General features: G+C 58.3%; 1 protein-coding gene across 1 annotated transcript; it reads left to right on the forward strand.

Annotated features, from left to right (window-relative positions):
* Positions 1-27,747, forward strand: RAB10 (RAB10, member RAS oncogene family). Its single transcript, XM_069728499.1, has 6 exons — positions 1-363; positions 16,258-16,318; positions 17,819-17,957; positions 22,621-22,710; positions 23,217-23,318; positions 27,010-27,747. Exons 1-6 carry the CDS (start codon positions 237-239, stop codon positions 27,091-27,093), a joined length of 603 nt encoding a protein of 200 aa, XP_069584600.1. The 5' UTR covers positions 1-236; the 3' UTR covers positions 27,094-27,747.

A 27,747-nucleotide genomic window follows, 5' to 3' on the forward strand; every position in this document is an offset into this window, starting at 1 on the left:
GCGGCAGGGGGCGCGCACTGGGGGAGGGGCCGCCATTTTTGTCCCGGCGAGGCCCTGGAGGAGGAGTCTGCGGGAGAGGAGACACAGGGAGGAGGCGGAGAGCCCGGCAGCGACACGGAGCAGCTTGGTGTCAGCGGCGGGTGTGCCCGGTACTGGGGAGGGGCCGTGTATGACGAGACCGCCGAGCGGCGGCCGCGACTGACAGGAGAGGGGTCCCCGGAGGAGACGCAGGGCCCATGGCGAAGAAGACGTACGACCTGCTCTTCAAGCTGCTGCTTATAGGAGACTCGGGGGTGGGGAAGACCTGCGTCCTGTTCCGCTTCTCGGATGATGCCTTCAACACCACCTTCATCTCCACCATCGGTGAGTGCTGGCGGCGGGCGGGCGGCCGTGCGGGGGCCACACCGTGTACGGGGGCCACACAGTGTACGGGGGCCTCACAGTGTACGGGGGCCCCGGGGGCCTCACAGTGTACGGGGGCCACACAGTGTACGGGGGCCACACAGTGTACGGGGGCCACACAGTGTACGGGGGCCACACAGTGTACGGGGGCCACACAGTGTACGGGGGCCTCACACTGTACGGGGGCCTCACCGCGGCCTGAGGTACCGAGACCGTACTGTACAGGGGCCACACTGCGGCCTGAGGTACCGAGACCGTACTGTGCAGGGGCCCCGGGGGCCACACACTATACGGGGGCCTCACCGCGGCCTGAGGTACCGAGACCGTACTGTGCAGGGGCCCCGGGGGCCACACACTGTACGGGGGCCTCACCGCGGCCTGAGGTACCGAGACCGTACTGTGCAGGGGCCCCGGGGGCCACACACTATACGGGGGCCTCACCGCGGCCTGAGGTACCGAGACCGTACTGTACAGGGGCCCCGGGGGCCACACAGTGTACGGGGGCCTCACCGCGGCCTGAGGTACCGAGACCGTACTGTGCAGGGGCCCCGGGGGCCACACACTATACGGGGGCCTCACCGCGGCCTGAGGTACCGAGACCGTACTGTACAGGGGCCCCGGGGGCCACACAGTGTACGGGGGCCTCACCGCGGCCTGAGGTACCGAGACCGTACTGTGCAGGGGGCCACACTGCGGCCTGAGGTACCGAGACCGTACTGTGCAGGGGGCCACACAGTGTACGGGGGCCTCACTGCGGCCTGAGGTACCGAGACCGTACTGTACAGGGGCCCCGGGGGCCACACACCATATACAGGGGCCGCGGGGGCCTCACACTATGCGGGGGCCTCACACTATGCGGGGGGCCTGAGGTACGGGGGCCGCACACTATGTGCGGGGGGCCTGAGGTACCGAGGCCGCACACTATGTGCGGGGGGCCCGAGGTACCGAGACCGTACTGTGCAGGGGCCCCGGGGGCCACACTGCGGCCTGAGGTACCGAGACCGTACTGTGCAGGGGCCCCGGGGGCCACACACTATACGGGAGCCTCACCGCGGCCTGAGGTACCGAGACCGTACTGTACAGGGGCCCCGGGGGCCACACAGTGTACGGGGGCCTCACCGCGGCCTGAGGTACCGAGACCGTACTGTGCAGGGGCCCCGGGGGCCACACTGCGGCCTGAGGTACCGAGACCGTACTGTGCAGGGGGCCACACAGTGTACGGGGGCCTCACTGCGGCCTGAGGTACCGAGACCGTACTGTACAGGGGCCCCGGGGGCCACACACCATATACAGGGGCCGCGGGGGCCTCACACTATGCGGGGGCCTCACACTATGTGCGGGGGGCCTGAGGTACGGGGGCCGCACACTATGTGCGGGGGGCCTGAGGTACCGAGGCCGCACACTATGTGCGGGGGGCCCGAGGTACCGAGACCGTACTGTGCAGGGGCCCCGGGGGCCACACTGCGGCCTGAGGTACCGAGACCGTACTGTGCAGGGGCCCCGGTGGTCTCTGCGGATATTGGGGGGGGGGGGAGAGGCCGTAGAGCTCTGCGGATATTGGGGGGGGGGGGGGGGGGAGAGGCCGGAAGGCTCTGCGGATATTGGGGGCGGGGGGGAGAGGCCGGAGAGCTCTGCGGATATTGGGGGCGGGGCGGGAGAGGCCGGAGAGCTCTGCGGATATTGGGGGGGGGGGAGAGGCCGGAGAGCTCTGCGGATATTGGGGGGGGGGGGGGGGGAGAGGCCGGAGAGCTCTGCGGATATTGGGGGGGGGGGAGGCCGGAGAGCTCTGCGGATATTGGGGGGGGTGGGGGGGGTGGGAGAGAGGCCGGAGAGCTCTGCGGATATTGGGGGGGGGGGGGGAGAGGCCGGAGAGCTCTGCGGATATTGGGGGGGGGGGGGAGAGGCCGGAGAGCTCTGCGGATATTGGGGGGGGGGGGGGAGAGGCCGGAGAGTTCTGCGGATATTGGGGGGGGGGGGGGAGAGGCCGGAGGGCTCTGCGGATATTGGGGGGGGGGGGGGGGGGAAGAGGCCGGAGAGCTCTGCGGATATTGGGGGGGGGGGGGGGGAAGAGGCCGGAGAGTTCTGCGGATATTGGGGGGGGGGGGGGGGGAGAGGCCGGAGGGCTCTGCGGATATTGGGGGGGGGGGAAGAGGCCGGAGAGCTCTGCGGATATTGGGGGGGGGGGGGGGGAGAGAGGCCGGAGGGCTCTGCGGATATTGGGGGGGGGAGGCCGGAGGGCCCTGCCGATTATTGATGGGGGGGGGGTTGGAGGCCGGTGTTGGGGCACCTCCTCGGCCGTCCTGCCTGTGTCTGGCCCGCTGTTCTCGTGGGTTCAGCCTCGGGCCGGTGATTGACAGCAGGAAGTCGTCGGCCACAGACATCGCTGTGACTTGTAGATCCAGTTTTGGGAGTGGAGTGCGGAGTAACATCCTGTACGGAGGAGGCGCCGGGGGCTTATTCTCTGGAGACCGGTGATCAGTGAGGGGGGACGGACCAAGGTTAATGTTGGGGACCCTGTGACGATATATCATGTTGTGACGGCAGCCGGGGGTCTCGGTCATGTTACCTCCTGCGGCGGTGCCTGAGCACAGTGACATCTCTGCGGCGTCTCCTCCGCTCTTGACCATTACTGACACTTTTATAAGGAGCTTTGCAGTGACCACCAGTTATGGCTCCATCGGGGCAGGGGGATTGCGGGCGCTGGTGGGACATGGCTGCATTTCACTGCCTGGACCGCGGGGTCCAAGCTGCATCTTCCCCACGTCCTGCGTTCACCATCTCTGCACTCCCGGTGGTCTTCGGGTCTGATGTGGGCTCACACTGGACAGTTATGAAGCCGGTGTCTCGGATGATTTACTCAGCGCTGACGCATTTTGCACCCGGTGCAGAGAACGCGCTGGAATCTAGAAGACCCCGGTGAACTGCGCTCCACCAATGTCACACCTGCTACGTCTGGATTTGGGATGTTGGATTGTAACCCCCCCCCCCCCCCCCCCCCCCCGGGTAACCTCCTGGCAGCCGTGCAGATGTTGCCCTGGATGGATGGTACCTCACCTCCCCCCCGACTTTCCTGCCAGGTACTCCGCGGGGTCTCGTTGGGGCCCGTAGATGCTCGGATCCGGCCCTCTGGTTCAGAGACTCCACTAATGCAGATAAACAGAGCAAGGTTCAGAGCGGAGTTCTTTGAAAGTCAGAGCCGGGTCCCGGCTGCTCTGGGTGGAGCCGCGGCTGCCGGATCCTGGGGGTGACGCTTCTCCGAGCATTTACTGTAAATGCTAATGAACTGGTAATGGTGGTCCTACCCCACCTTGAAGCCCCCATCTGCAGGAGTGGCAGGATATGCTCTGTGTGACCGGGCCCTCACCACGGAACGCTGCTCTGGAGTATAATACAGAGTGCAGAACAGTGTAAGTAATGTATGTACACAGTGACTGCACCAGCAGAATAGTGAGTGCAGCTCTGGAGTATAATGCAGGATGTAACTGTTGTGAATTCAGCTTTTGGGCTCCCTCCAGTGGTTGTAGAGGGTAATGCAGTTGTGCCTGGACTGCAGGATTGGACAGGTGTATCTACTAATTGCAAAACTGGGGTATATAGCTTTGCAGGACTTTTTAGTCCCTGCCAGTTGTCCATTGTTTTTGGAGGATTCACATCCCTTCTGGTCTCCTGTTCGCTGTGCTTTTCTTCGAAGATAAGTCCTGGCTTGGTTTTTGCTGTCCACCTGCTGTGGACCTTTATAGTTCTGTGCATTTTCATGTTTTGTCTTGTCCAGCTTTGTCTGTGAAGGATTTTTTGCAGCCTAGCTAATTCTCTGGAGATGCAGATATACCCCTCATGTCTTTAGTCAGATGTGGTGATCCGTATTTTCTGTGGTGGATATTTTCTAGTGTTTTTATACTGACCGCATAGTACTCTGTCCTATTCTTCCTTTTTAGCTAGTATGGCCTCCTATGTTAAATCCTGATTTCATATCTGCGTGTGTTATTTCCCTCTCCTCTCACAGTCAATATTTGTGGGGGGCTATCTATCCTTTGGGGATTTTCTCTGAGGCAAGATAGGTTTCCTATTTCTGTCTTTAGGGGTAGTTAGTTTCTTAGGCTGTGTCGAGGGGTCTAGGGAGTGTTAGGTACCCCCCACGGCTGCTTCTAGTTTCGCTGCTATGTTCAGGGTTTGCGGTCAGTACAGGGACCACCTTCTCCAGAGTACGTCTCATGCTGCTCCAAGGCCACCAGATCATAACATGTAACTCAGGATCAGTAATATATGTATACAGTGACTGCACCAGCAGAATAGTGAGTGCAGCTCTGGAGTATAATACAGGATGTAACTCAGGATCAGTAATGTAATGTATGTACACAGAGACTGCTCCAGCAGAATAGTGAGTGCAGCTCTGGGGTATAATACAGGAGGTAACTCAGGATCAGTAATGTAATGTATGTACACAGTGACTACACCAGCAGAATAGTGAGTGCAGCTCTGGGGTATAATACAGGATGTAACTCAGGATCAGTAATGTATGTACACAGTGACTGCACCAGCAGAATAGTAAGTGCAGCTCTGGGGTATAATACAGGATGTAACTCAGGATCAGTAATGTAATGTATGTACACAGTGACTGCACCAGCAGAATAGTAAGTGCAGCTCTGGGGTATAATACAGGATGTAACTCAGGATCAGTAATGTAATGTATGTACACAGTGACTGCACCAGCAGAATAGTGAGTGCAGCTCTGGGGTATAATAGAGGGTGTAACTCAGGATCAGTAATGTAATGTATGTACACAGTGACTGCACCAGCAGAATAGTGAGTGCAGCTCTGGGGTATAATACAGGATGTAACTCAGGATCAGTAATGTAATGTATGTACACAGTGACTGCACCAGCAGAATAGTGAGTGCAGCTCTGGGGTATAATAGAGGGTGTAACTCAGGATCAGTAATGTAATGTATGTACACAGTGACTGCACCAGCAGAATAGTGAGTGCAGCTCTGGGGTATAATACAGGATGTAACTCAGGATCAGTAATGTAATGTATGTACACAGTGACTGCACCAGCAGAATAGTGAGTGCAGCTCTGGAGTATAATACAGGATGTAACTCAGGATCAGTAATGTAATGTATGTACACAGTGACTGCACATGCAGAATAGTAAGTGCAGCTCTGGAGTATAATACAGGATGTAACTCAGGATCAGTAATGTAATGTATGTACACAGTGACTGCACCAGCAGAATAGTGAGTGCAGCTCTGGGGTATAATACAGGATGTAACTCAGGATCAGTAATGTAATGTATGCACACAGAGACCGCACCAGCAGAATAGTGAGTGCAGCTCTGGGGTATAATAGAGGGTGTAACTCAGGATCAGTAATGTAATGTATGTACACAGTGACTGCACCAGCAGAATAGTGAGTGCAGCTCTGGGGTATAATACAGGATGTAACTCAGGATCAGTAATGTAATGTATGTACACAGTGACTGCACCAGCAGAATAGTGAGTGCAGCTCTGGAGTATAATACAGGATGTAACTCAGGATCAGTAATGTAATGTATGCACACAGAGACTGCACCAGCAGAATAGTGAGTGCAGCTCTGGGGTATAATACAGTAGGTAACTCAGGATCAGTAATGTAATGTATGTACACAGAGACTGCACCAGCAGAATAGTGAGTGCAGCTCTGGGGTATAATACAGGATGTAACTCAGGATCAGTAATGTAATGTATGTACACTGTGACCGCACCAGCAGAATAGTGAGTGCAGCTCTGGAGTATAATACAGGATGTAACTCAGGATCAGTAATGTAATGTATGTACACTGTGACCGCACCAGCAGAATAGTGAGTGCAGCTCTGGGGTATAATACAGGATGTAACTCAGGATCAGTAATGTATGTACACAGTGACTGCACCAGCAGAATAGTGAGTGCAGCTCTGGGGTATAATAGAGGGTGTAACTCGGTCAGTATGCCTATGCTGTGATTACGTAGCGGTATTATAGCACAGGGTGGTATTACAGGTCGGGTTGATGTTCGGTGCCTTCCTCAGTAGTGCAGACAGTATTTTGGGCTGTGTTCTGGTGGGGGTTAGATGAAGGGTGCCGCAGGCGGAGCACAGGCTGCTTGTCTCATCTTGCAGAGCAGAATGTGCCAGTGTCAGGCTTCCCCCGTGCAGCGTCCTGTCCCGGTGCCCTCACCTACTGCCTGTCTGGGTAGCGTGGCGCTGCTGCGCTGGCCCAGTCAGATAACGCCGGCCTGTGCCCGCTGCTCTGCAGACCTTCCAGGCATAATGGGGGAATGTGTTCATGGCATAAAAATAACCTGTGACGCTGCGCACATGGCCGGGCTCGTCTGCGGGGTGCAGGGCATGGGCTGCTGTGAGCGGCAGGTAGACGCTGCCCGTCACGTGCGGCTGCTGTGTATGTATCATTGGGAGAGCAGCAGTGTAAAGCATGGCGGAGAGCAGAAGCTGCTGGTTCAGTGTCTCCTCAGCCCTGCTGTGGCACAGCTGTGGCCTGAGCGCCTGATGTTGTAGTACGGGGTTTCGGACCACCGTAAACCCCAGTAGATGGTGCCGCTGAGCCCGAGCTTCTGATTCCTGTACTCTCTAATGGAGTGGAGCTGAAATCATGGGGGGTGCGCGGGATGGAGAAGATATGGAGTTTACCCATGTGCCACAGGAGGTGCTGCAGCATCTGCGCCGCTCCCCCGTGCCTTATCGATTGGCTCTGTGGTGCTAATATTATATGATGGCTCGGCAGTCACTGTCACACCTTAAAGGGCCAGTACGTGAAACCGCCAATACCTGGGAGACCATGGACCACGTCCAGTACTTCAGAACTTCCGATAATTCGGCAGACTGTGTGAACGTTTCTGTATTACCTGGCCGACTATCAGTGGGCAGCACGCCGGCGTCACCCGCTGCTTCCGTTATTACCCCTCCCCCACATTACGGCTGTTAGTACTCGCCCGGATCGGGTGACGGCGACTGTTCTGATTTTTGCTCATATAAAATTGATAGCGGGAGCTTAAAGAGACAAAGGCTGAGTCCTGACACCCGAGAGGCCGCGAGCTGCCAGACCTCAGGTTACTAGGTGCTGGTGAGCTACTGCTAGCTGTTATCAGCCATTTGTAGCCCAGGAAGGAAAATAAATCTGCGCTGTCATTGTATTTTTAATCCAAGATCTTTGCTGTCACTGAATGGAAATATTGAAAAAAGTCTGAAGGTGCGAGTGCGGCTCCTCGGTACCCGGCCCTCTGTGATGGCGATCATTACCCATGATGCCGGGGTGCTGGCCGCTTCGGGGTGCTGGGTCCGGCTCGCTCGGTGCCAGGGGGCCGCGGCTCCAGGATGAGGCTGTGATTGTTCTCTGGCTTCACTGCACCATTGTTACTCACTAATTATATGTGTGTGCTGCCGCCCTGCTCAGACTTGTCCCCGCTGCTCCTTCATGTGCCTCATACTGCAGAGATGTGAGAAGTCCCACCCCGACATGGGTCCATCACACCGCCCCGACATGGGTCCTCCATCCATCACACCGCCCCGACATGGGTCCTCCATCCATCACACCGCCCCGACATGGGTCCTCCATCCATCACACCGCCCCGACATGGGTCCTCCATCCATCATACCGCCCCGACATGGGTCCTCCATCCATCACACCGCCCCGACATGGGTCCTCCATCCATCACACCGCCCCGACATGGGTCCTCCATCCATCACACCGCCCCGACATGGGTCCTCCATCCATCACACCGCCCCAACATGGGTCCTCCATCCATCATACCGCCCCGACATGGGTCCTCCATCCATCACACCGCCCCGACATGGGTCCATCACACCGCCCCGACATGGGTCCATCACACCGCCCCGACATGGGTCCTCCATCCATCACACCGCCCCGACATGGGTCCTCCATCCATCACACCGCCCCGACATGGGTCCTCCATCCATCACACCGCCCCGACATGGGTCCTCCATCCATCATACCGCCCCGACATGGGTCCTCCATCCATCACACCGCCCCGACATGGGTCCTCCATCCATCACACCGCCCCGATATGGGTCCTCCATCCATCACACCGCCCCGACATGGGTCCTCCATCCATCACACCGCCCTGACATGGGTCCTCCATCCATCACACCGCCCCGACATGGGTCCTCCATCCATCATACCGCCCCGACATGGGTCCTCCATCCATCACACCGCCCTGACATGGGTCCTCCATCCATCACACCGCCCCGATATGGGTCCTCCATCCATCACACCGCCCCGACATGGGTCCTCCATCCATCACACCGTCCCGACATGGGTCCTCCATCCATCATACCGCCCCGACATGGGTCCTCCATCCATCACACTGCCCCGACATGGGTCCTCCATCCATCACACCGCCCCGACATGGGTCCTCCATCCATCACACCGCCCCGACATAGGTCCTCCATCCATCACACCGCCCCGACATGGGTCCTCCATCCATCACACCGCCCCGACATAGGTCCTCCATTACACCGCCCCGACATAGGTCCTCCATCCATCATACCGCCCCGACATGGGTCCTCCATCCATCACACCGCCCCGACATGGGTCCTCCATCCATCACACCGCCCTGACATGGGTCCTCCATCCATCACACCGCCCCGATATGGGTCCTCCATCCATCACACCGCCCCGACATGGGTCCTCCATCCATCACACCACCCCGACATGGGTCGTCCATCCATCACACCGTCCCGACATGGGTCCTCCATCCATCATACCGCCCCGACATGGGTCCTCCATCCATCATACCGCCCCGACATGGGTCCTCCATCCATCACACCGCCCCGACATGGGTCCTCCATCCATCACACCGCCCCGACATAGGTCCTCCATCCATCACACCGCCCCGACATGGGTCCTCCATCCATCACACCGCCCCGACATAGGTCCTCCATCACACCGCCCCGACATAGGTCCTCCATCCATCACACCGCCCCGACATGGGTCCTCCATCCATCACACCGCCCCGACATGGGTCCTCCATCCATCACACCGCGATCACTGGGGCTACATTATCTGTACTCAGAGATCACTGGGGCTACCTGGGACTGCAGGTGACCCCCTACTACGTTATCTGTACCCAGATACCACTGGTGTTACATGGGACTGCTGGTGACACCTACTGCATTATCTGTATTCAGTTATCACTATGTTATCTGTAGTGTTACATAGGACTGCAGGTGACATCTACTGCATTATCTGTACTCAGATAGTTATCACTGTTATCTGTGGTGTTACGTAGGACTGCTGGTGACATGTATTTTCCATAGATAAGTTTTGGTTCCGTTGCAGATTGTGAAGAGATGATACTTCCGGCTCTCCTTCATCTTCCTCCCTGTTTTAGGGGGGAGCAGTACTTCTTGGTGGCTGACATGGGACTGCTGGTGGTCTGTGCCGATCTCATGTCTCAGGAATGTTGGAGGTGGCGGACCCTCACATTCCTGCTGTATCCAGGCTCAGGGACAATGAGGGTCCAGCTCTTCCTCAGGACTAAACCTTTTGTTTGTTGCACCCTCCATACTTAACCCTTTATCTGTGTCACCGCCTGTCAGCGGATTGGTGCTGGGCTCCCTGTGGCTGCCGTCCTGTTCGCAGCTCTGGGTGTGACTGGAGCATGAGATGCTGTCAGATCCGGACAGTGGAGTTACGGATATTTGCGGGAATCTGTGCACGTGTTGGGCGGATTTTGCTCTGTATCGTGTGGATGAAGTCTGGGCCTTCTTCCAGTTCTGTGTGGACGTCACTAGTTACATGACAAGCTGCGGTGACTCGTCATCCTCGGGGAGACACTCTCTGCTTCCTCAGGATTTTCATCCAGGGCCTGCTCCTCTCTGTGTAAATGTGGCGCTTTTCAGGGGCGCCGCTGATCATCGTCCAGGCTGGTGTGACGTGTCATGGTCCTGGTGGGCTTCTCGGAGAGCCATCAGCAGGTGACTAGCGGACAGCCGCTCCCCTCGGTGTCTCCGACCATCCTCCGTGAGCCGAGGACATTAATCTCTCCTGTCCTGATAGTTTGTTACAATATTGTTGTGCGTTTATAAGGTCCAAACACTAAAAAAAGCCAAACCTGTAGCTAATGGGGTTTGCTCCAGGTGTATCCAGTGTAGACTCCTGTGAGCGGTCTCTTCTGTGGCCTGATACAATGTCTCCTCCCGGTGTGGGGCTGATGATACAATGTCTCCTCCCGGTGTGGGGCTGATGATACAATGTCTCCTCCCGGTGTGGGGCTGATGATACAATGTCTCCTCCCGGTGTGGGGCTGATGATACAATGTCTCCTCCCGGTGTGGGGGCTGATGATACAATGTCTTCTCCTGGTGTGGGGCTGATGATACAATGTCTCCTCCCGGTGTGGGGCTGATGATACAATGTCTCCTCCCGGTGTGGGGCTGATGATACAATGTCTCCTCCTGGTGTGGGGCTGATGATACAATGTCTCCTCCCGGTGTAGGGCTGATACAATGTCTCCTCCTGGTGTAGGGCTGATACAATGTCTCCTCCTGGTGTAGGGCTGATACAATGTCTCCTCCTGGTGTAGGGCTGATACAATGTCTCCTCCTGGTGTAGGGCTGATACAATGTCTCCTCCTGGTGTGGGGCTGATGATACAATGTCTCCTCCTGGTGTGGGGCTGATGATACAATGTCTCCTCCCGGTGTGGGGGATGATACAATGTCTCCTCCCGGTGTGGGGCTGATGATACAATGTCTCCTCCCGGTGTGGGGGATGATACAATGTCTCCTCCCGGTGTGGGGCTGATACAATGTCTCCTCCTGGTGTAGGGCTGATACAATGTCTCCTCCTGGTGTAGGGCTGATACAATGTCTCCTCCTGGTGTAGGGCTGATACAATGTCTCCTCCTGGTGTGGGGCTGATGATACAATGTCTCCTCCCGGTGTGGGGGCTGATGATACAATGTCTCCTCCCGGTGTGGGGCTGATGATACAATGTCTCCTCCTGGTGTGGGGCTGATGATACAATGTCTCCTCCTGGTGTGGGGGCTGATGATACAATGTCTTCTCCCGGTGTGGGGGCTGATGATACAATGTCTCCTCCCGGTGTGGGGGCTGATGATACAATGTCTCCTCCCGGTGTGGGGGCTGATGATACAATGTTGCCTCCCGGTGTGGGGCTGATGATACAATGTCTCCTCCCGGTGTAGGGCTGATACAATGTCTCCTCCCGGTGTGTGGTGATACAATGTCTCCTCCCGGTGTGAGGCTGATGATACAATGTCTCCTCCTGGTGCAGGGGCGCAGAGCGTGGTCTGGAGTGGACACAATGGTGTCAGAGCTATTGACATGGTGGAGTGGAGGCTGCAGGTCTGCTCGCAGTTGTGACGTGCACGGTGGCTGGGGCTCGTGGTGACAAGTGCCCATTGATTGCAGCCTGGGCAGTGAATGGAGCGCAGGAATCCGGCCCCGCTGCCCTTTGTTGTACGCTCTTTCATTACAGCGGAGAATTTGCTCCTTTGTGTCTTTCTGTAAGTTGTTCCTCTGCCCCTGGGAAGCTTCTCCATCCCAGCGCCCGCTCTCTGGTGCCTCCTCCTCGTGGGCCCGCTCCCTGGTGGCCTCCTTGTGGGCCCGCTCCCTGGTGCCTCCTCCTCGTGGGCCCGCTCCCTGGTGCCTCCTCCTCGTGGGCCCGCTCCCTGGTGCCTCCTCCTCGTGGGCCCGCTCCCTGGTGCCTCCTCCTCGTGGGCCCGCTCCCTGGTGCCTCCTCCTCGTGGGCCCGCTCCCTGGTGCCTCCTCCTCGTGGGCCCGCTCCCTGGTGCCTCCTCCTCGTGGGCCCGCTCCCTGGTGCCTCCTCCTCGTGGGCCCGCTCCCTGGTGCCTCCTCCTCGTGGGCCCGCTCCCTGGTGCCTCCTCCTCGTGGGCCCGCTCCCTGGTGCCTCCTCCTCGTGGGCCCGCTCCCTGGTGCCTCCTCCTCGTGGGCCCGCTCCCTGGTGCCTCCTCCTCGTGGGCCCGCTCCCTGGTGCCTCCTCCTCGTGGGCCCGCTCCCTGGTGCCGCCTCCTCGTGGGCCCGCTCCCTGGTGCCGCCTCCTCGTGGGCCCGCTCCCTGGTGCCGCCTCCTCGTGGGCCCGCTCCCTGGTGCCGCCTCCTCGTGGGCCCGCTCCCTGGTTCCTCCTCGTGGGCCCGCTCCCTGGTGCCTCCTCCTCGTGGGCCCGCTCCCTGGTGCCTCCTCCTCGTGGGCCCGCTCCCTGGTGCCGCCTCCTCGTGGGCCCGCTCCCTGGTTCCTCCTCGTGGGCCCGCTCCCTGGTGCCTCCTCCTCGTGGGCCCGCTCCCTGGTGCCGCCTCCTCGTGGGCCCGCTCCCCGGTGCCGCCTCCTCGTGGGCCCGCTCCCCGGTGCCGCCTCCTCGTGGGCCCGCTCCCCGGTGCCTCCTCCTCGTGCGCCCGCTCCCCGGTGCCGCCTCCTCGTGGGCCCGCTCCCCGGTGCCTCCTCCTCGTGGGCCCGCTCCCCGGTGCCTCCTCCTCGTGGGCCCGCTCCCCGGTGCCTCCTCCTCGTGGGCCCGCTCCCCGGTGCCTCCTCCTCGTGGGCCCGCTCCCCGGTGCCTCCTCCTCGTGGGCCCGCTCCCCGGTGCCGCCTCCTCGTGGGCCCGCTCCCCGGTGCCTCCTCCTCGTGCGCCCGCTCCCCGGTGCCTCCTCGTGGGCCCGCTCCCCGGTGCCTCCTCCTCGTGGGCCCGCTCCCCGGTGCCTCCTCCTCGTGGGCCCGCTCCCCGGTGCCGCCTCCTCGTGGGCCCGCTCCCCGGTGCCTCCTCCTCGTGGGCCCGCTCCCCGGTGCCGCCTCCTCGTGGGCCCGCTCCCCGGTGCCGCCTCCTCGTGGGCCCGCTCCCCGGTGCCGCCTCCTCGTGGGCCCGCTCCCCGGTGCCGCCTCCTCGTGGGCCCGCTCCCCGGTGCCTCCTCCTCGTGGGCCCGCTCCCCGGTGCCGCCTCCTCGTGGGCCCGCTCCCCGGTGCCGCCTCCTCGTGGGCCCGCTCCCCGGTGCCGCCTCCTCGTGGGCCCGCTCCCTGGTGCCGCCTCCTCGTGCACCCGCTCCCTGGTGCCTCCTGTGCCCTGAATGTTCCTGGACATCGCTGCCTGCTGAGTCAGGGGCCTCCAAAGCAGTAGTGAAACTACAACCCCCAGTATGCCCTGACAGCTAGGGCAGGGTTGTAGTGATTGTCTCCCTTGTTACAATGTGCCTGTGTACCGGGCGTTGCTATTCTGCTACATCCTGCCTCGCTGTTGCCAGCCCGGGACTACAACTCCCAGCATTCCTTGATTGGTAGAGCAGGGAGAAGGCTCCCGTCCCCTGTGAATGATGAGGGTTCTGCCCTCTCGGTGGAGAATGTGGAGTCCCAGCAGGCAGATTGGAAGGATCGGGCTGTGTAGCACTAAGGAGCGCTCCATCTGTACCGTATGTGAGGGCGACGTGGGCGCCAACTTACCGCAGTGTCATGTGACCAGGTGACGAGCGATCTTACTCGCACCATTTCCATCCCTCTGCTTCTCACGCTCCGCATCCACAGTGAACCCCGCCGGGTGTTTCATTGTCCAGTCCTTGATTACCAGCAGCACAGAGGATTTCAGGAGATGAGTCTGCTGATGCCATAAAAAGATTTGATCTTTTCTGTAGCACATGGAGTGTGTGCAGCAGCACAGAGTATTTCAGAAGCGTAGTGTACTGATCATATGGGAGGTCAGTTAGATAATGGAGGGAGCTGGTGACCAGCAGCACAGAGGATTTCAGGAGAACGGTTTGTTGGGTTTTTGGCACTGGCAGCAGAGATGGTGCAGTGTATTATCCTGTGTGGTGCGGCTCCTGCATCTTCTCCATGTAGAAAGCTCACTGCAGGAGGAAGGGAAGGTGCCGGGCCCTGGGGAAGGGAAGGTGCCGGTCTCCCGGGCCCTAGGGAAGGTGCCGGGCCCTGGGGAAGGGAAGGTGCCGGGCCCTGGGGAAGGGAAGGTGCCGGTCTCCCGGGCCCTAGGGAAGGTGCCGGGCTCCTGGGGAAGGGAAGGTGCCGGGCTCCTGGGGAAGGGAAGGTGCCGGGCTCCTGGGGAAGGGAAGGTGCCGGGCTCCTGGGGAAGGGAAGGTGCCGGGCTCCTGGGGAAGGGAAGGTGCCGGGCTCCTGGGGAAGGGAAGGTGCCGGGCTCCTGGGGAAGGGAAGGTGCCGGGCTCCTGGGGAAGGGAAGGTGCCTTCACGATTTGTGTGGTTTTCTGTTACCAGGGAGCAGTGCATTGTGGGAGCGCTGGTGTTGGTGGACTCGCAGATGTAGCAGAGGGGAGTGTGCTGCTTTTCCCTATGAGGCAGCGATTCTCCATCTTTTGTGCTCCGATGTGATAATTCACATGAGATGCTGGAAAATGACAGATTCAGCTCTGCTACATGTGTCTGATCACGGGGGGCGGTACAGCACTAGCTGGTGACAATGGTGGCGTGCGGGGGGAGCGTCTGTTACCCAGAGGCGGTCAGTTGGGTATTGAAGGTGTCGAAAGCAGGAAAAATGGGCGAGTGCAGCGAGATATGTGTGAACGGAGTCAGAGCGTCTCCAAAATGGCGAGTCTTGTTGGGCTGTTATTATATGCTGGGTCTGGTGGGGCGGAGGGTTCCCGCTGTACGGTGACGGGTCTTCTGGGGCAGAGGGTCCATGTGGGGGGATCCCCAGTGTACGGCGGCAGGTATTGTGGGGCTTGTCCCCGGTGCACGGTGGTGGATCCTGTGGGGCTGTCCCCTTTGTACGGCGGCAGGTATTGTGGGGCTGTCCCCAGTGTATGGTGGCGGATCCTGTGGGGCTGTCCTCCTTGTACGGCGGCAGATCCTGTGGGGCTGTCCCCGGTGTATGGCGGCGGATCCTGTGGGGCTGTCCCCAGTGTATGGTGGCGGATCCTGTGGGGCTGTCCCCTTTGTACGGCAGCAGGTATTGTGGGGCTGTCCCCAGTGTATGGTGGCGGATCCTGTGGGGCTGTCCTCCTTGTACGGCGGCGGATCCTGTGGGGTTGTCCCCGGTGTATGGCGGCGGATCCTGTGGGGCTGTCCCCAGTGTATGGTGGCGGATCCTGTGGGGCTGTCCTCCTTGTACGGCGGCAGATCCTGTGGGGCTGTCCCCGGTGTATGGCGGCGGATCCTGTGGGGTTGTCCCCGGTGTATGGCGGCGGATCCTGTGGGGCTGTCCCCGGTGTATGGCAGCGGATCCTGTGAGGCTGTCCCCAGTGTATGGCAGCGGATCCTGTGAGGCTGTCCCCGATGTACGGCGGGTCTCGTAGGGCTGTCCGGGGGGGGGGGGGGGGCAGTTAGTATCATATTGGACCTATTCCTACATCTGGGGCTTTTGTGGTTTTGCATTGACCTCATGCTGTTCACAAGTCACCTCCAGAGCTGCGGTCGTACATGGTCTTTGTTCTCGGCCAGCAGTTACTAAATTTTGTGCCTGTGGACGTGGCACCATATGATGCCTTCCAGTAAAGGACATTTGCTATAGGGCAGCACGGTGGCTCAGTGGATAAGGGCAGCACGGTTCAGAGGTTAGCACAGCAGCCTTGCAGTGCTGGAGTCCTGGGTTCAAATCCCACCAAGGACAACATCTGCAAAGAGTTTGTATGTTCTCTCCGTGTTTGCGTGGGTTTCCTCCGGGTTCTCAGGTTTCCTCCCACATTCCAAAGACATACTGATAGGGCTCACAATCTAAATTCCCTATCGGGGACAGAGATGATAATGTGTGGAAACTGTAAAGCGCTGCGGAATATGTTAGCGCTATATAAAAAAAATAAAGAAAGAATAAAGATTTGCTGTGGCAGGGATCGTGGACGTGTCCCGTGGCGACTTACTGTTCTCTTTATCTCTCGCAGGAATCGATTTCAAGATCAAAACTGTGGAATTACAAGGAAAGAAGATCAAACTACAGATCTGGTGAGCAGGGGCGGCGTCGGCGTCACTGGGGGCGGCGGGCGTCACTGGGGGGGCAGCGGGCGTCACTGGGGGGGTCGGTGGGCGTCACTGGGGGGCGGTGGGCTCCTGCCATCAGTAACACTGGGGTCCTCTGACCCATCCAGAGGGCGGTGGGCACGGAGTCTCGGGATAGCGGAGCCTCCTGATGCAGCCCCCCGGGCACAGGAGCCCCTTGCCCACAGGTCCCACGCTCACATACAGCCCCCATTTATCCTCTGCCGCTCATTCATCCTCCCTCCAGCTGCAGCGGCCTGAATGGCTCCACTTTTCTGCGGCCGCTGGCACCTGCCGTCCTCTTGGCTCCGGGCGGCGCTGATCGCAGGGTGCTGCAGTGTCAATATTTATTTTCTGCGTTGGTCGAGGGCGGCGGTGGCACGGCTCCTGTGTGACTAACGGCCGCCTGATCACAGCCTGACATGGACGGACCGCTCACACGCTGCCTCCATACTGCTCTGCTTGCTGTCAGTGAATGTTTTCACCCAGAGGCTGAGACACAGCTGGAGTGTATCTCATCTGGACCCCTGTGTGACGCCGAGCAACCCCTCTCCCACAGGGTGAAGCGTCAATCAACGCCCTTTCCGTGGAGCCTAAAGGGGTCCTGTTGAGGTGGTCCTGCGGCATTCCTAGCAGGGTGGTGGGTGCACCTGTGGCTTTTGTGGTGGGTGGTTCCGCGTCGTTCCTGGCGGCTGCTCCTGTGGCGTTCCTGGTGGTCCGGCGGCTGCTCCTGTGGCGTTCCTGTTGGTTCGGCGGCTGCTCTTGTGGAGTGGTGGGTGGTCCGGCGGCTGATCCTGTGGCGTTCCTGGTGGTCCGGCGGCTGCTCTTGTGGAGTGGTGGGTGGTCCGGCGGCTGATCCTGTGGCGTTCCTGGTGGTCCGGCGGCTGCTCCTGTGGAGTGGTGGGTGGTCCGGCGGCTGCTCCTGTGGAGTGGTGGGTGGTCCGGCGGTTGCTCCTGTGGAGTGGTGGGTGGTCCGGCGGCTGCTCCTGTGGAGTGGTGGGTGGTCCGGCGGCTGATCCTGTGGCGTTCCTGGTGGTCCGGCGGCTGATCCTGTGGAGTGGTGGGTGGTCCGGCGGCTGATCCTGTGGCGTTCCTGGTGGTCCAGCGGCTGCTCCTGTGGAGTGGTGGGTGGTCCGGCGGCTGCTCCTGTGGAGTGGTGGGTGGTCCGGCGGCTGCTCCTGTGGAGTGGTGGGTGGTCCGGCGGCTGGGGGTGGTCCTGTGGCAGAGGGGAACTGGTTAAGGGAAACAGTAGATTCCTGACCTTCCCTTTGGATGTGGATAGTTGTGTTGTGTAATGAGTGACATCCTGTTCTCAGATTGTGATTGGGGGCAGCATTATTAGAGGGGCATCTGGTGACGCTTTCTGTTTCCAATAACAGGCAGCAGAGTTGTGACCAAACAATTGACAGTCTCCCACACTCCGTTTGTGCCCGCCGCTGGTAATGACCCCTCTGTTTGTTTTCGCAGGGACACGGCCGGACAGGAGCGATTCCACACGATCACCACCTCCTACTACAGGGGGGCGATGGGGATCATGTTAGTCTATGACATCACCAACGCCAAAAGCTTTGAGAACATCAGCAAGTGGCTCAGAAACATAGATGAGGTAAGAGGGGTACATAGGGGTCTGCGACCACTGCTCCGCAATGAGGGAGATGCTAGAAGTGTCCGTATAAAGGCCACAAACCTGCCATCAGGCTACGACCCCCTGTCCTGCTGTAGTCGAGTGGAGGTGGTATGGCAGAGCCCCCTGTCCTGGGGTGGAGGTGGTACGGCAGAGCTCCTAGTCTGTGGGGATGGTACGGCAGAGCCCCTGTCTTCTCGGGCAGAGGTGGTATGGCAGAGCCTCTGTCTTGTGGGGGGGGGGGGGGGGGTAGGGGGGTGGATGTGGCACATCAGAGACCCTATTTTGTGGGGATGGTATGGCAGAGCGCTTGTCCTATTCCCATCCCCCCGACTACAGAGTATGATGTCTGCCGCTCTTCCCCCGGCTCGGCCTGCCACTGTCTCTTGTAGGCCTCTCTTCCCCGGCCTGGGCCTGCCACTGTCCCTTATCTGCCACTCTTCCCCCGACTCGGCCTGCCACTGTCTCTTGTAGGCCTCTCTTCCCCGGCCTGGGCCTGCCACTGTCCCTTATCCGCCACTCTTCCCCCGACTTGCCTGCCACTGTCTCTTGTAGGCCTCTCTTCCCTAGCCTGCACTGGCTGTCCGCCGCTCTTTCTCGGCCCGGCCCCTGTCTGCACTGGCCGTCTGCCGCTCTTTCCCGTCCCCTGTCTGCACTGGCCGTCCGCCGCTCTTCCCAGGCCCCTGCCTGCGCTGGCCGTCTGCCGCTCTTCCCCAGCCCCTGTCTGCACTGGCCGTCCGCCGCTCTTCCCCTGTCTGTCTGCACTGGCCGTCCGCCGCTCTTCCCCTGACTGCACTGGCCGTCCGCCGCTCTTCCCCGGCCCCTGTCTGTACTGGCCGTTGTCTGCACTGGCCGTCCGCCGCTCTTCCCCGGCCCCTGTCTGCACTGGCCGTCCGCCGCTCTTCCCCGGCCCCTGTCTGCACTGGCCGTCCGCCGCTCTTCCCCGGCCCCTGTCTGCACTGGCCGTCCGCCGCTCTTCCCCGGCCCCTGTCTGCACTGGCCGTCCGCCGCTCTTCCCCGGCCCCTGTCTGCACTGGCCGTCCGCCGCTCTTCCCCGGCCCCTGTCTGCACTGGCCGTCCGCCGCTCTTCCCCGGCCCCTGTCTGCACTGGCCGTCCGCCGCTCTTCCCCGGCCCCTGTCTGCACTGGCCGTCCGCCGCTCTTCCCCGGCCCCTGTCTGCACTGGCCGTCCGCCGCTCTTCCCCGGCCCCTGTCTGCACTGGCCGTCCGCCGCTCTTCCCCGGCCCCTGTCTGCACTGGCCGTCCGCCGCTCTTCCCCGGCCCCTGTCTGCACTGGCCGTCCGCCGCTCTTCCCCGGCCCCTGTCTGCACTGGCCGTCCGCCGCTCTTCCCCGGCCCCTGTCTGCACTGGCCGTCCGCCGCTCTTCCCCGGCCCCTGTCTGCACTGGCCGTCCGCCGCTCTTCCCCGGCCCCTGTCTGCACTGGCCGTCCGCCGCTCTTCCCCGGCCCCTGTCTGCACTGGCCGTCCGCCGCTCTTCCCCGGCCCCTGTCTGCACTGGCCGTCCGCCGCTCTTCCCCGGCCCCTGTCTGCACTGGCCGTCCGCCGCTCTTCCCCGGCCCCTGTCTGCACTGGCCGTCCGCCGCTCTTCCCCGGCCCCTGTCTGCACTGGCCGTCCGCCGCTCTTCCCCGGCCCCTGTCTGCCCTGGCCGTCCGCCGCTCTTCCCCGGCCCCTGCCTGCCCTGGCCGTCCGCCGCTCTTCCCCGGCCCCTGCCTGCCCTGGCCGTCCGCCGCTCTTCCTCGGCCCCTGCCTGCCCTGGCCGTCCGCCGCTCTTCCCCGGCCCCTGCCTGCCCTGGCCGTCCGCCGCTCTTCCCCGGCCCCTGCCTGCCCTGGCCGTCCGCCGCTCTTCCCCGGCCCCTGCCTGCCCTGGCCGTCCGCCGCTCTTCCCCGGCCCCTGCCTGCCCTGGCCGTCCGCCGCTCTTCCCCGGCCCCTGCCTGCCCTGGCCGTCCGCCGCTCTTCCCCGGCCCCTGCCTGCCCTGGCCGTCCGCCGCTCTTCCCCGGCCCCTGCCTGCCTTGGCCGTCCGCCGCTCTTCCCCGGCCCCTGCCTGGCCGTCCGTCCGCCGCTCTTCCCCGGCCCCTGCCTGCCCTGGCCGTCCGCCGCTCTTCCCCGGCCCCTGCCTGCCCTGGCCGTCCGCCGCTCTTCCCCGGCCCCTGCCTGCCCTGGCCGTCCGCCGCTCTTCCCCGGCCACTGCCTGCCCTGGCCGTCCGTCCGCCGCTCTTCCCCGGCCCTGGCCGTCCGCCGCTCTTCCCCGGCCCCTGCCTGCCCTGGCCGTCCGCCGCTCTTCCCCGGCCCCTGCCTGCCCTGGCCGTCCGCCGCTCTTCCCCGGCCCCTGCCTGCCCTGGCCGTCCGCCGCTCTTCCCCGGCCCGGCCTGTCACTCTCCCTTTTCCGCCCTTGTGCAATCCTCTGGCTCTGTGCTGAGGAATGCATGAAGCGATGACTAATCCTGGGAGTGACCGTCCTGCAGCCGCCTGTCATCTGCAGTGACAGCCGGCTCTGCTGCCCCCTGCTGGCAGATGGCAGGGTGTGCAGGTCTGGCATTTGGCTGCGAGTCCTGTCTTGCGACGATGATGAGAGTTAATGAGTCACTCGCCCCCCACACACGTCAGGGTGAAGCTGCGCCTCTTAAAGGGCCACTGCCCTGCAGCATGTGTGTAGAGTGCACCCTGTAATCCGGCCCTGATTCTGGGTGATCGGAGCGTGCCTGGTAATGAGGCCGGAGTGACTCGTGCTGGATCGTGGCCGCCGTCAGCCTCCAGAGCTGTCAATCTCCGCAGGACACCCCGTGGTGTCGTCATCTGTTCCATATCTGAATCGCTGCCATGTCCCAAAATAGCCCCCGTGTGTCCGTCCCCCCGTCCGTGCGCTCCAGCGGGGGTGACCCAGCACTGCGGCCTGGTTATTGACAAGACCCCGTATGACGGGCACAGCCTACCAACGGCAGATCCTGCACCGTTACCCCCGTACTGTCTGCAGCTCTCTGTGGCCTCACATGTCACCAATTCTATCTCTGAGACCCCGTCCTCACTTTTCACACCACAGTGTTCTCCAGGAGCGAGACGTTTATTATTTCCGGGTGAGGACTTGTCACACTGCACCCACCTGTCTGACACACTGTACCAGAAGAGCCGCAGCGGCCCCATCAGCCTGCACTGGATGTTACACTGCACCCACCAGTCTGACACATTGTACCAGAACAGCTGCTGCGGCCCCATCAGCCTGCACTGGTTGTCACACTGCACCCACCGGTCTGACACACTGTACCAGAAGAGCCGCTGCGGCCCCATCAGCCTGCAATGGATGTTACACTGCACCCACCAGTCTGACACACTGTACCAGAAGAGCCGCTGCAGCCCCATCAGCCTGCACTGGATGTTACACTGCACTCACCTGTCTGACACATTGTACCAGAAGAGCCGCTGCGGCCCCATCAGCCTGCACTGGTTGTCACACTGCACCCACCGGTCTGACACACTGTACCAGAAGAGCCGCTGCGGCCCCATCAGCCTGCAATGGATGTTACACTGCACCCACCAGTCTGACACACTGTACCAGAAGAGCCGCTGCAGCCCCATCAGCCTGCACTGGATGTTACACTGCACTCACCTGTCTGACACATTGTACCAGAAGAGCCGCTGCAGCCCCATCAGCCTGCACTGGATGTTACACTGCGCTCACCTGTCTGACACATTGTACCAGAAGAGCCGCTGCGGCCCCATCAGCCTGCACTGGATGTTACACTGCACTCACCTGTCTGACACATTGTACCAGAAGAGCCGCTGCGGCCCCATCAGCCTGCACTGGATGTTACACTGCACTCACCTGTCTGACACATTGTACCAGAAGAGCCGCTGCAGCCCCATCAGCCTGCACTGGTTGTCACACTGCATCCACCGGTCTGACACATTGTACCAGAAGAGCTGCTGCGGCCCCATCAGCCTGCACTGGATGTTACACTGCATCCACCGGTCTGACACACTGTACCAGAAGAGCCGCTGCGGCCCCATCAGCCTGCACTGGTTGTCACACTGCACCCACCGGTCTGACACACTGTACCAGAAGAGCCGCTGCGGCCCCATCAGCCTGCACTGGTTGTCACACTGCACCCACCGGTCTGACACACTGTACCAGAAGAGCCGCTGCGGCCCCATCAGCCTGCACTGGTTGTCACACTGCACCCACCGGTCTGATACACTGTACCAGAAGAGCCACATCCACCGGTCTGACACATTGTACCAGAAGACCCGCTGCGACCCCATCAGCCTGCACTGGTTGTCACACTGCACCCACCGGTCTGATACACTGTACCAGAAGAGCCACATCCACCGGTCTGACACATTGTACCAGAAGACCCGCTGCGGCCCCATCAGCCTGCACTGGTTGTCACACTGCACCCACCTGTCTGACACACTGTACCAGAAGACCCGCTGCGGCCCCATCAGCCTGCACTGGATGCAGCTGTAACAGATCCTCAGCTGTGACGCTTTTCTGAGCTCGTCCCCCGTGACGTAGTGTCAGGAACAGCGGTGTCCTAGCTGCACTCGCTTCAGTGTGAGCGTCATGCAGTCCCGGCCCCCGCTGCTGCGGTGGTCGGGGCCAGTTAACCCCTTCTGCTTTTCTCTTGCAGCATGCCAACGAAGACGTGGAGCGGATGCTGCTGGGAAACAAGTGCGACATGGAGGACAAGCGGGTGGTGCTCAAGGCAAAAGGAGAGCAGGTAAGGTGGCGAGATCCGGTGCTTCCTCCCCTCCCCCGGTCCAGGGGCCTGTAGACACTGCATGGGACTGTAGCGCTGCTGTAACACCCCCCCGTTCCTGCCGTCACTACACCCCCCATCGTGCCCTGGCGGCAGCGTGTCCTGTAGATGGTGGGCCGCGTGCAGACGCCGTGTCCAGGCGTATACATGACTGCGCGGCTGTGTAAACGCTATACCATAAGCATGTGCAGCGGCGCCGCATTGCTCCTGTATGTTTACAGCTCCGGAGGCCGGCACCATAAGGACCAACATCCGTCACCGAAACTCCCCGACTACAATAATTCACAGCTACACTTTGTCGTCATGTGCTCCAGTCACATCCAGAGCTGCGTGCGCACTGCTGCCCCAAAACAGACCTCTGCACTCTCCTAAAAAGACAGCAGAATTAAGAATGCAGCTCTGGATGTGACACCAGCTGGTGCCACCGAGGAGCCATCGTGATCTGTGACTTCCATCCTTTCTTTCAGATCGCTCGAGAACACGGAATTAGGTTTTTTGAGACAAGCGCGAAATCAAACATAAACATTGAGAAGGCATTCCTCACATTAGCGGAAGACATCCTCCGAAAGGTAAAGCATGGCGGACAGCCGCAAGATGGCGGCCACTGAGGAGGGGGAGACATCCGACCAATCAGGGGTCACATCGGAGTGCAGCCTGAAGTGTAGAGTGGAGGATTGCAGTGTATATACATGTCCTCATAAGAGTGCAGCTCCGGAACATAATGCAGCGTGTAACTCAGGATCAGTAATGTATGTGCACAGTGACTGCACCAGCAGAATAGTGAGTGCAGCTCTGGGGTATAATACATGATGTAACTCAGGATCAGTAATGTAATGTATGTACACAGTGACTGCACCAGCAGAATAGTGAGTGCAGCTCTGGGGTATAATACATGATGTAACTCAGGATCAGTAATGTAATGTATGTACACAGTGACTGCACCAGCAGAATAGTGAGTGCAGCTCTGGGGTATAATACAGGAGGTAACTCAGGATCAGTAATGTAATGTATGTACACAGTGACTGCACCAGCAGAATAGTGAGTGCAGCTCTGGGGTATAATACAGGAGGTAACTCAGGATCAGTAATGTAATGTATGTACACAGTGACTGCACCAGCAGAATAGTGAGTGCAGCTCTGGGGTATAATACAGGAGGTAACTCAGGATCAGTAATGTAATGTATGTACACAGTGACTACACCAGCAGAATAGTGAGCGCAGCTCCGGAACATAATGCAGCGTGTAACTCAGGATCAGTAATGTATATACACAGTGACTGCACCAGCAGAATAGTGAGCACAGCTCTGGGGTATAATACAGGATGTAACTCAGGATCAGTAATGTAATGTATGAACACAATGACTGCACCAGCAGAATAGTGAGTGCAGCTCTGGAGTATAATACAGGATGTAACTCGGGATCAGTAATGTAATGTATGTACACAGTGACTGCACCAGCAGAATAGTGAGTGCAGCTCTGGGGTATAATACAGGATGTAACTCGGGATCAGTAATGTAATGTATGTACACAGTGACTGCACCAGCAGAATAGTGAGTGCAGCTCTGGGGTATAATACAGGGTGTAACTCAGGATCAGTAATGTAATGTATGTACACAGTGACTGCACCAGCAGAATAGTGAGCGCAGCTCTGGAGTATAATACAGGATGTAACTCAGGATCAGTAATGTATGTGCACAGTGACTGCCCCAGCAGAATAGTGAGTGCAGCTCTGGGGTATAATACAGGATGTAACTCAGGATCAGTAATGTATGTGCACAGTGACTGCCCCAGCAGAATAGTGAGTGCAGCTCTGGAGTATAATACTGGATGTAACTCAGGATCAGTAATGTAATGTATGCACACAGTGATTGCACCAGCAGAATAATGAGTGCAGCTGTGGGGTATAATACAGGATGTAACTCAGGATCAGTAATGTAATGTATGTTTACAGTGACTGCACCAGCAGAATAGTGAGTGCAGCTCTGGGGTATAATACAGGATGTAACTCAGGATCAGTAATGTATGTACACAGTGACTGCACCAGCAGAATAGTGAGTGCAGCTCTGGGGTATAATACAGGATGTAACTCAGGATCAGTAATGTAATGTAATGTACACAGTGACTGCACCAGCAGAATAGTGAGTGCAGCTCTGGGGTATAATACAGGATGTAACTCAGGATCAGTAATGTAATGTATGTACACAGTGACTGCACCAGCAGAATAGTGAGTGCAGCTCTGGGGTATAATACAGGATGTAACTCAGGATCAGTAATGTAATGTATGTACACAGTGACTGCACCAGCAGAATAGTGAGTGCAGCTCTGGGGTATAATACAGGATGTAACTCAGGATCAGTAATATAATGTATGTACACAGTGACTGCACCAGTAGAATAGAGAGTGCAGCTCTGGGGTATAATACAGGATGTAACTCAGGATCAGTAATATAATGTATGTACACAGTGACTGCACCAGCAGAATAGTGAGTGCAGCTCTGGAGTATAATACAGGATGTAACTCAGGATCAGTAATGTAATGTATGTACACAGTGACTGCACCAGCAGAATAGAGAGTGTAGCTCTGGGGTATAATACAGGAGGTAAATCCGGATCAGTAATGTATGTACACAGTGACTGCACCAGCAGAATAGTGAGTGCAGCTCTGGAGTATAATACAGGATGTAACTCAGGATCAGTAATGTACGTACACAGTGACTGCACCAGCAGAATAGTGAGTGCAGCTCTGGGGTATAATACAGGATGTTACTCAGGATCAGTAATGTAATGTATGTACACAGTGACTGCACCAGCAGAATAGTGAGTGCAGCTCTGGGGTATAATACAGGATGTAACTCAGGATCAGTAATGTAATGTATGTACACAGTGACTGCACCAGCAGAATAGTGACTGCAGCTCTGGGGTATAATACAGGAGGTAACTCAGGATCAGTAATGTAATGTATGTACACAGTGACTGCACCAGCAGAATAGTGACTGCAGCTCTGGGGTATAATACAGGATGTAACTCAGGATCAGTAATGTATGTACACAGTGACTGCACCAGTAGAATAGAGAGTGTAGCTCTGGGGTATAATACAGGAGGTAAATCCGGATCAGTAATGTATGTACACAGTGACTGCACCAGCAGAATAGTGAGTGCAGCTCTGGAGTATAATACAGGATGTAACTCAGGATCAGTAATGTAATGTATGTACACAGTGACTGCACCAGCAGAATAGTGAGTGCAGCTCTGGGGTATAATACAGGATGTAACTCAGGATCAGTAATGTAATGTATGTACACAGTGACTGCACCAGCAGAATAGTGACTGCAGCTCTGGGGTATAATACAGGAGGTAACTCAGGATCAGTAATGTAATGTATGTACACAGTGACTGCACCAGCAGAATAGTGAGCGCAGCTCTGGAGTATAATACAGGACGTAACTCAGGATCAGTAATGTAATGTATGTACACAGTGACTGCACCAGCAGAATAGTGAGTGCAGCTCTGGGGTATAATACAGGATGTAACTCCGGATCAGTAATGTAATGTATGTGCACAGTGACTGCACCAGCAGAATAGTGAGTGCAGCTCTGGAGTATAATACAGAAGGTAACTCAGGATCAGTAATGTAATGTATGTACACAGTGACTGCACCAGCAGAATAGTGAGTGCAGCTCTGGGGTATAATACAGGAGGTAACTCAGGATCAGTAATGTAATGTATGTACACAGTGACTGCACCAGCAGAATAGTGACTGCAGCTCTGGGGTATAATACAGGAGGTAAAGCCGGATCAGTAATGTAATGTATGTACACAGTGACTGCACCAGCAGAATAGTGACTGCAGCTCTGGGGTATAATACAGGATGTAACTCAGGATCAGTAATATAATGTATGTACACAGTGACTGCACCAGCAGAATAGTGAGTGCAGCTCTGGGGTATAATACATGATGTAACTCAGGATCAGTAATGTAATGTATGTACACAGTGACTGCACCAGCAGAATAGTGAGTGCAGCTCTGGAGTATAATACAGGATGTAACTCAGGATCAGTAATGTAATGTATGTACACAGTGACTGCACCAGCAGAATAGTGACTGCAGCTCTGGGGTATAATACAGGATGTAACTCAGGATCAGTAATGTAATGTATGTACACAGTGACTGCACCAGCAGAATAGTGAGTTCTGCTCCGGAGCACGTTTCGGGGGGTTCTCCGGCCCCCGCTGTGAGTAATGGCGGCCGCTCTTGTCTTCCAGACTCCAGTGAAAGAACCCAACAGTGAGAATGTAGATATCAGCAGCGGTGGAGGCGTCACAGGCTGGAAGAGCAAATGTTGCTGAGTCTTTAGTTTGCGCCATTCACGGTCACTGCCCCCTCCTCACCTCCCGCCCCCTCGCAGCATAGACCACTTCCCCGGACCCCCTCCATTGTAGCCTCCCCCATGAATGTCCCTTCCTCATTAACCTCCATCTCTGAGTGCTTGCCGGTATCTCCCCTTTGTCGGAGCAGGCGGTGGCAGGAGACGACGATGCGTCGGCCCGGGAGATATTTGTGACCTCGTGTGTATGACATATATCATTTTAAAGCCCCCGTCCCCCTCCGCACCCCCTGCCCCCATCACTACATTTTGGTTGTACCCGATGCCCCTCCTGCCCTCTTTTCCTCTTCGTTCTGTTATCACTGAAAAGAAGAAAAAAAAAGTGCGAGATGGAAACGCGTGCGGCAAATTCTGCTCCACTGTTCTGGATAAATAATGTGTACCACAATAAAAGATAGAATGAATCACTAATCTGTATCCATAATGGAGGGGGAGGGGAGGGCCCGGGGGCCGCGCTCCTCACAGAACACCCCACAGGTGGGCCTAATGATCTGGAACGTTTGCCTTCTTTGTTCTATTTCTTTTGTTATGGATTTTCTTGGGGAGGTTTGTTGTATATGAGCTGTACACAAATGGCTGCTGTAACCTGAATCTGCAAATATATCACTCGATATTA

The sequence above is a fragment of the Ranitomeya imitator genome, chromosome 5, assembly GCF_032444005.1.
Source record: "Ranitomeya imitator isolate aRanImi1 chromosome 5, aRanImi1.pri, whole genome shotgun sequence".
Lineage (NCBI taxonomy): Eukaryota > Metazoa > Chordata > Amphibia > Anura > Dendrobatidae > Ranitomeya > Ranitomeya imitator.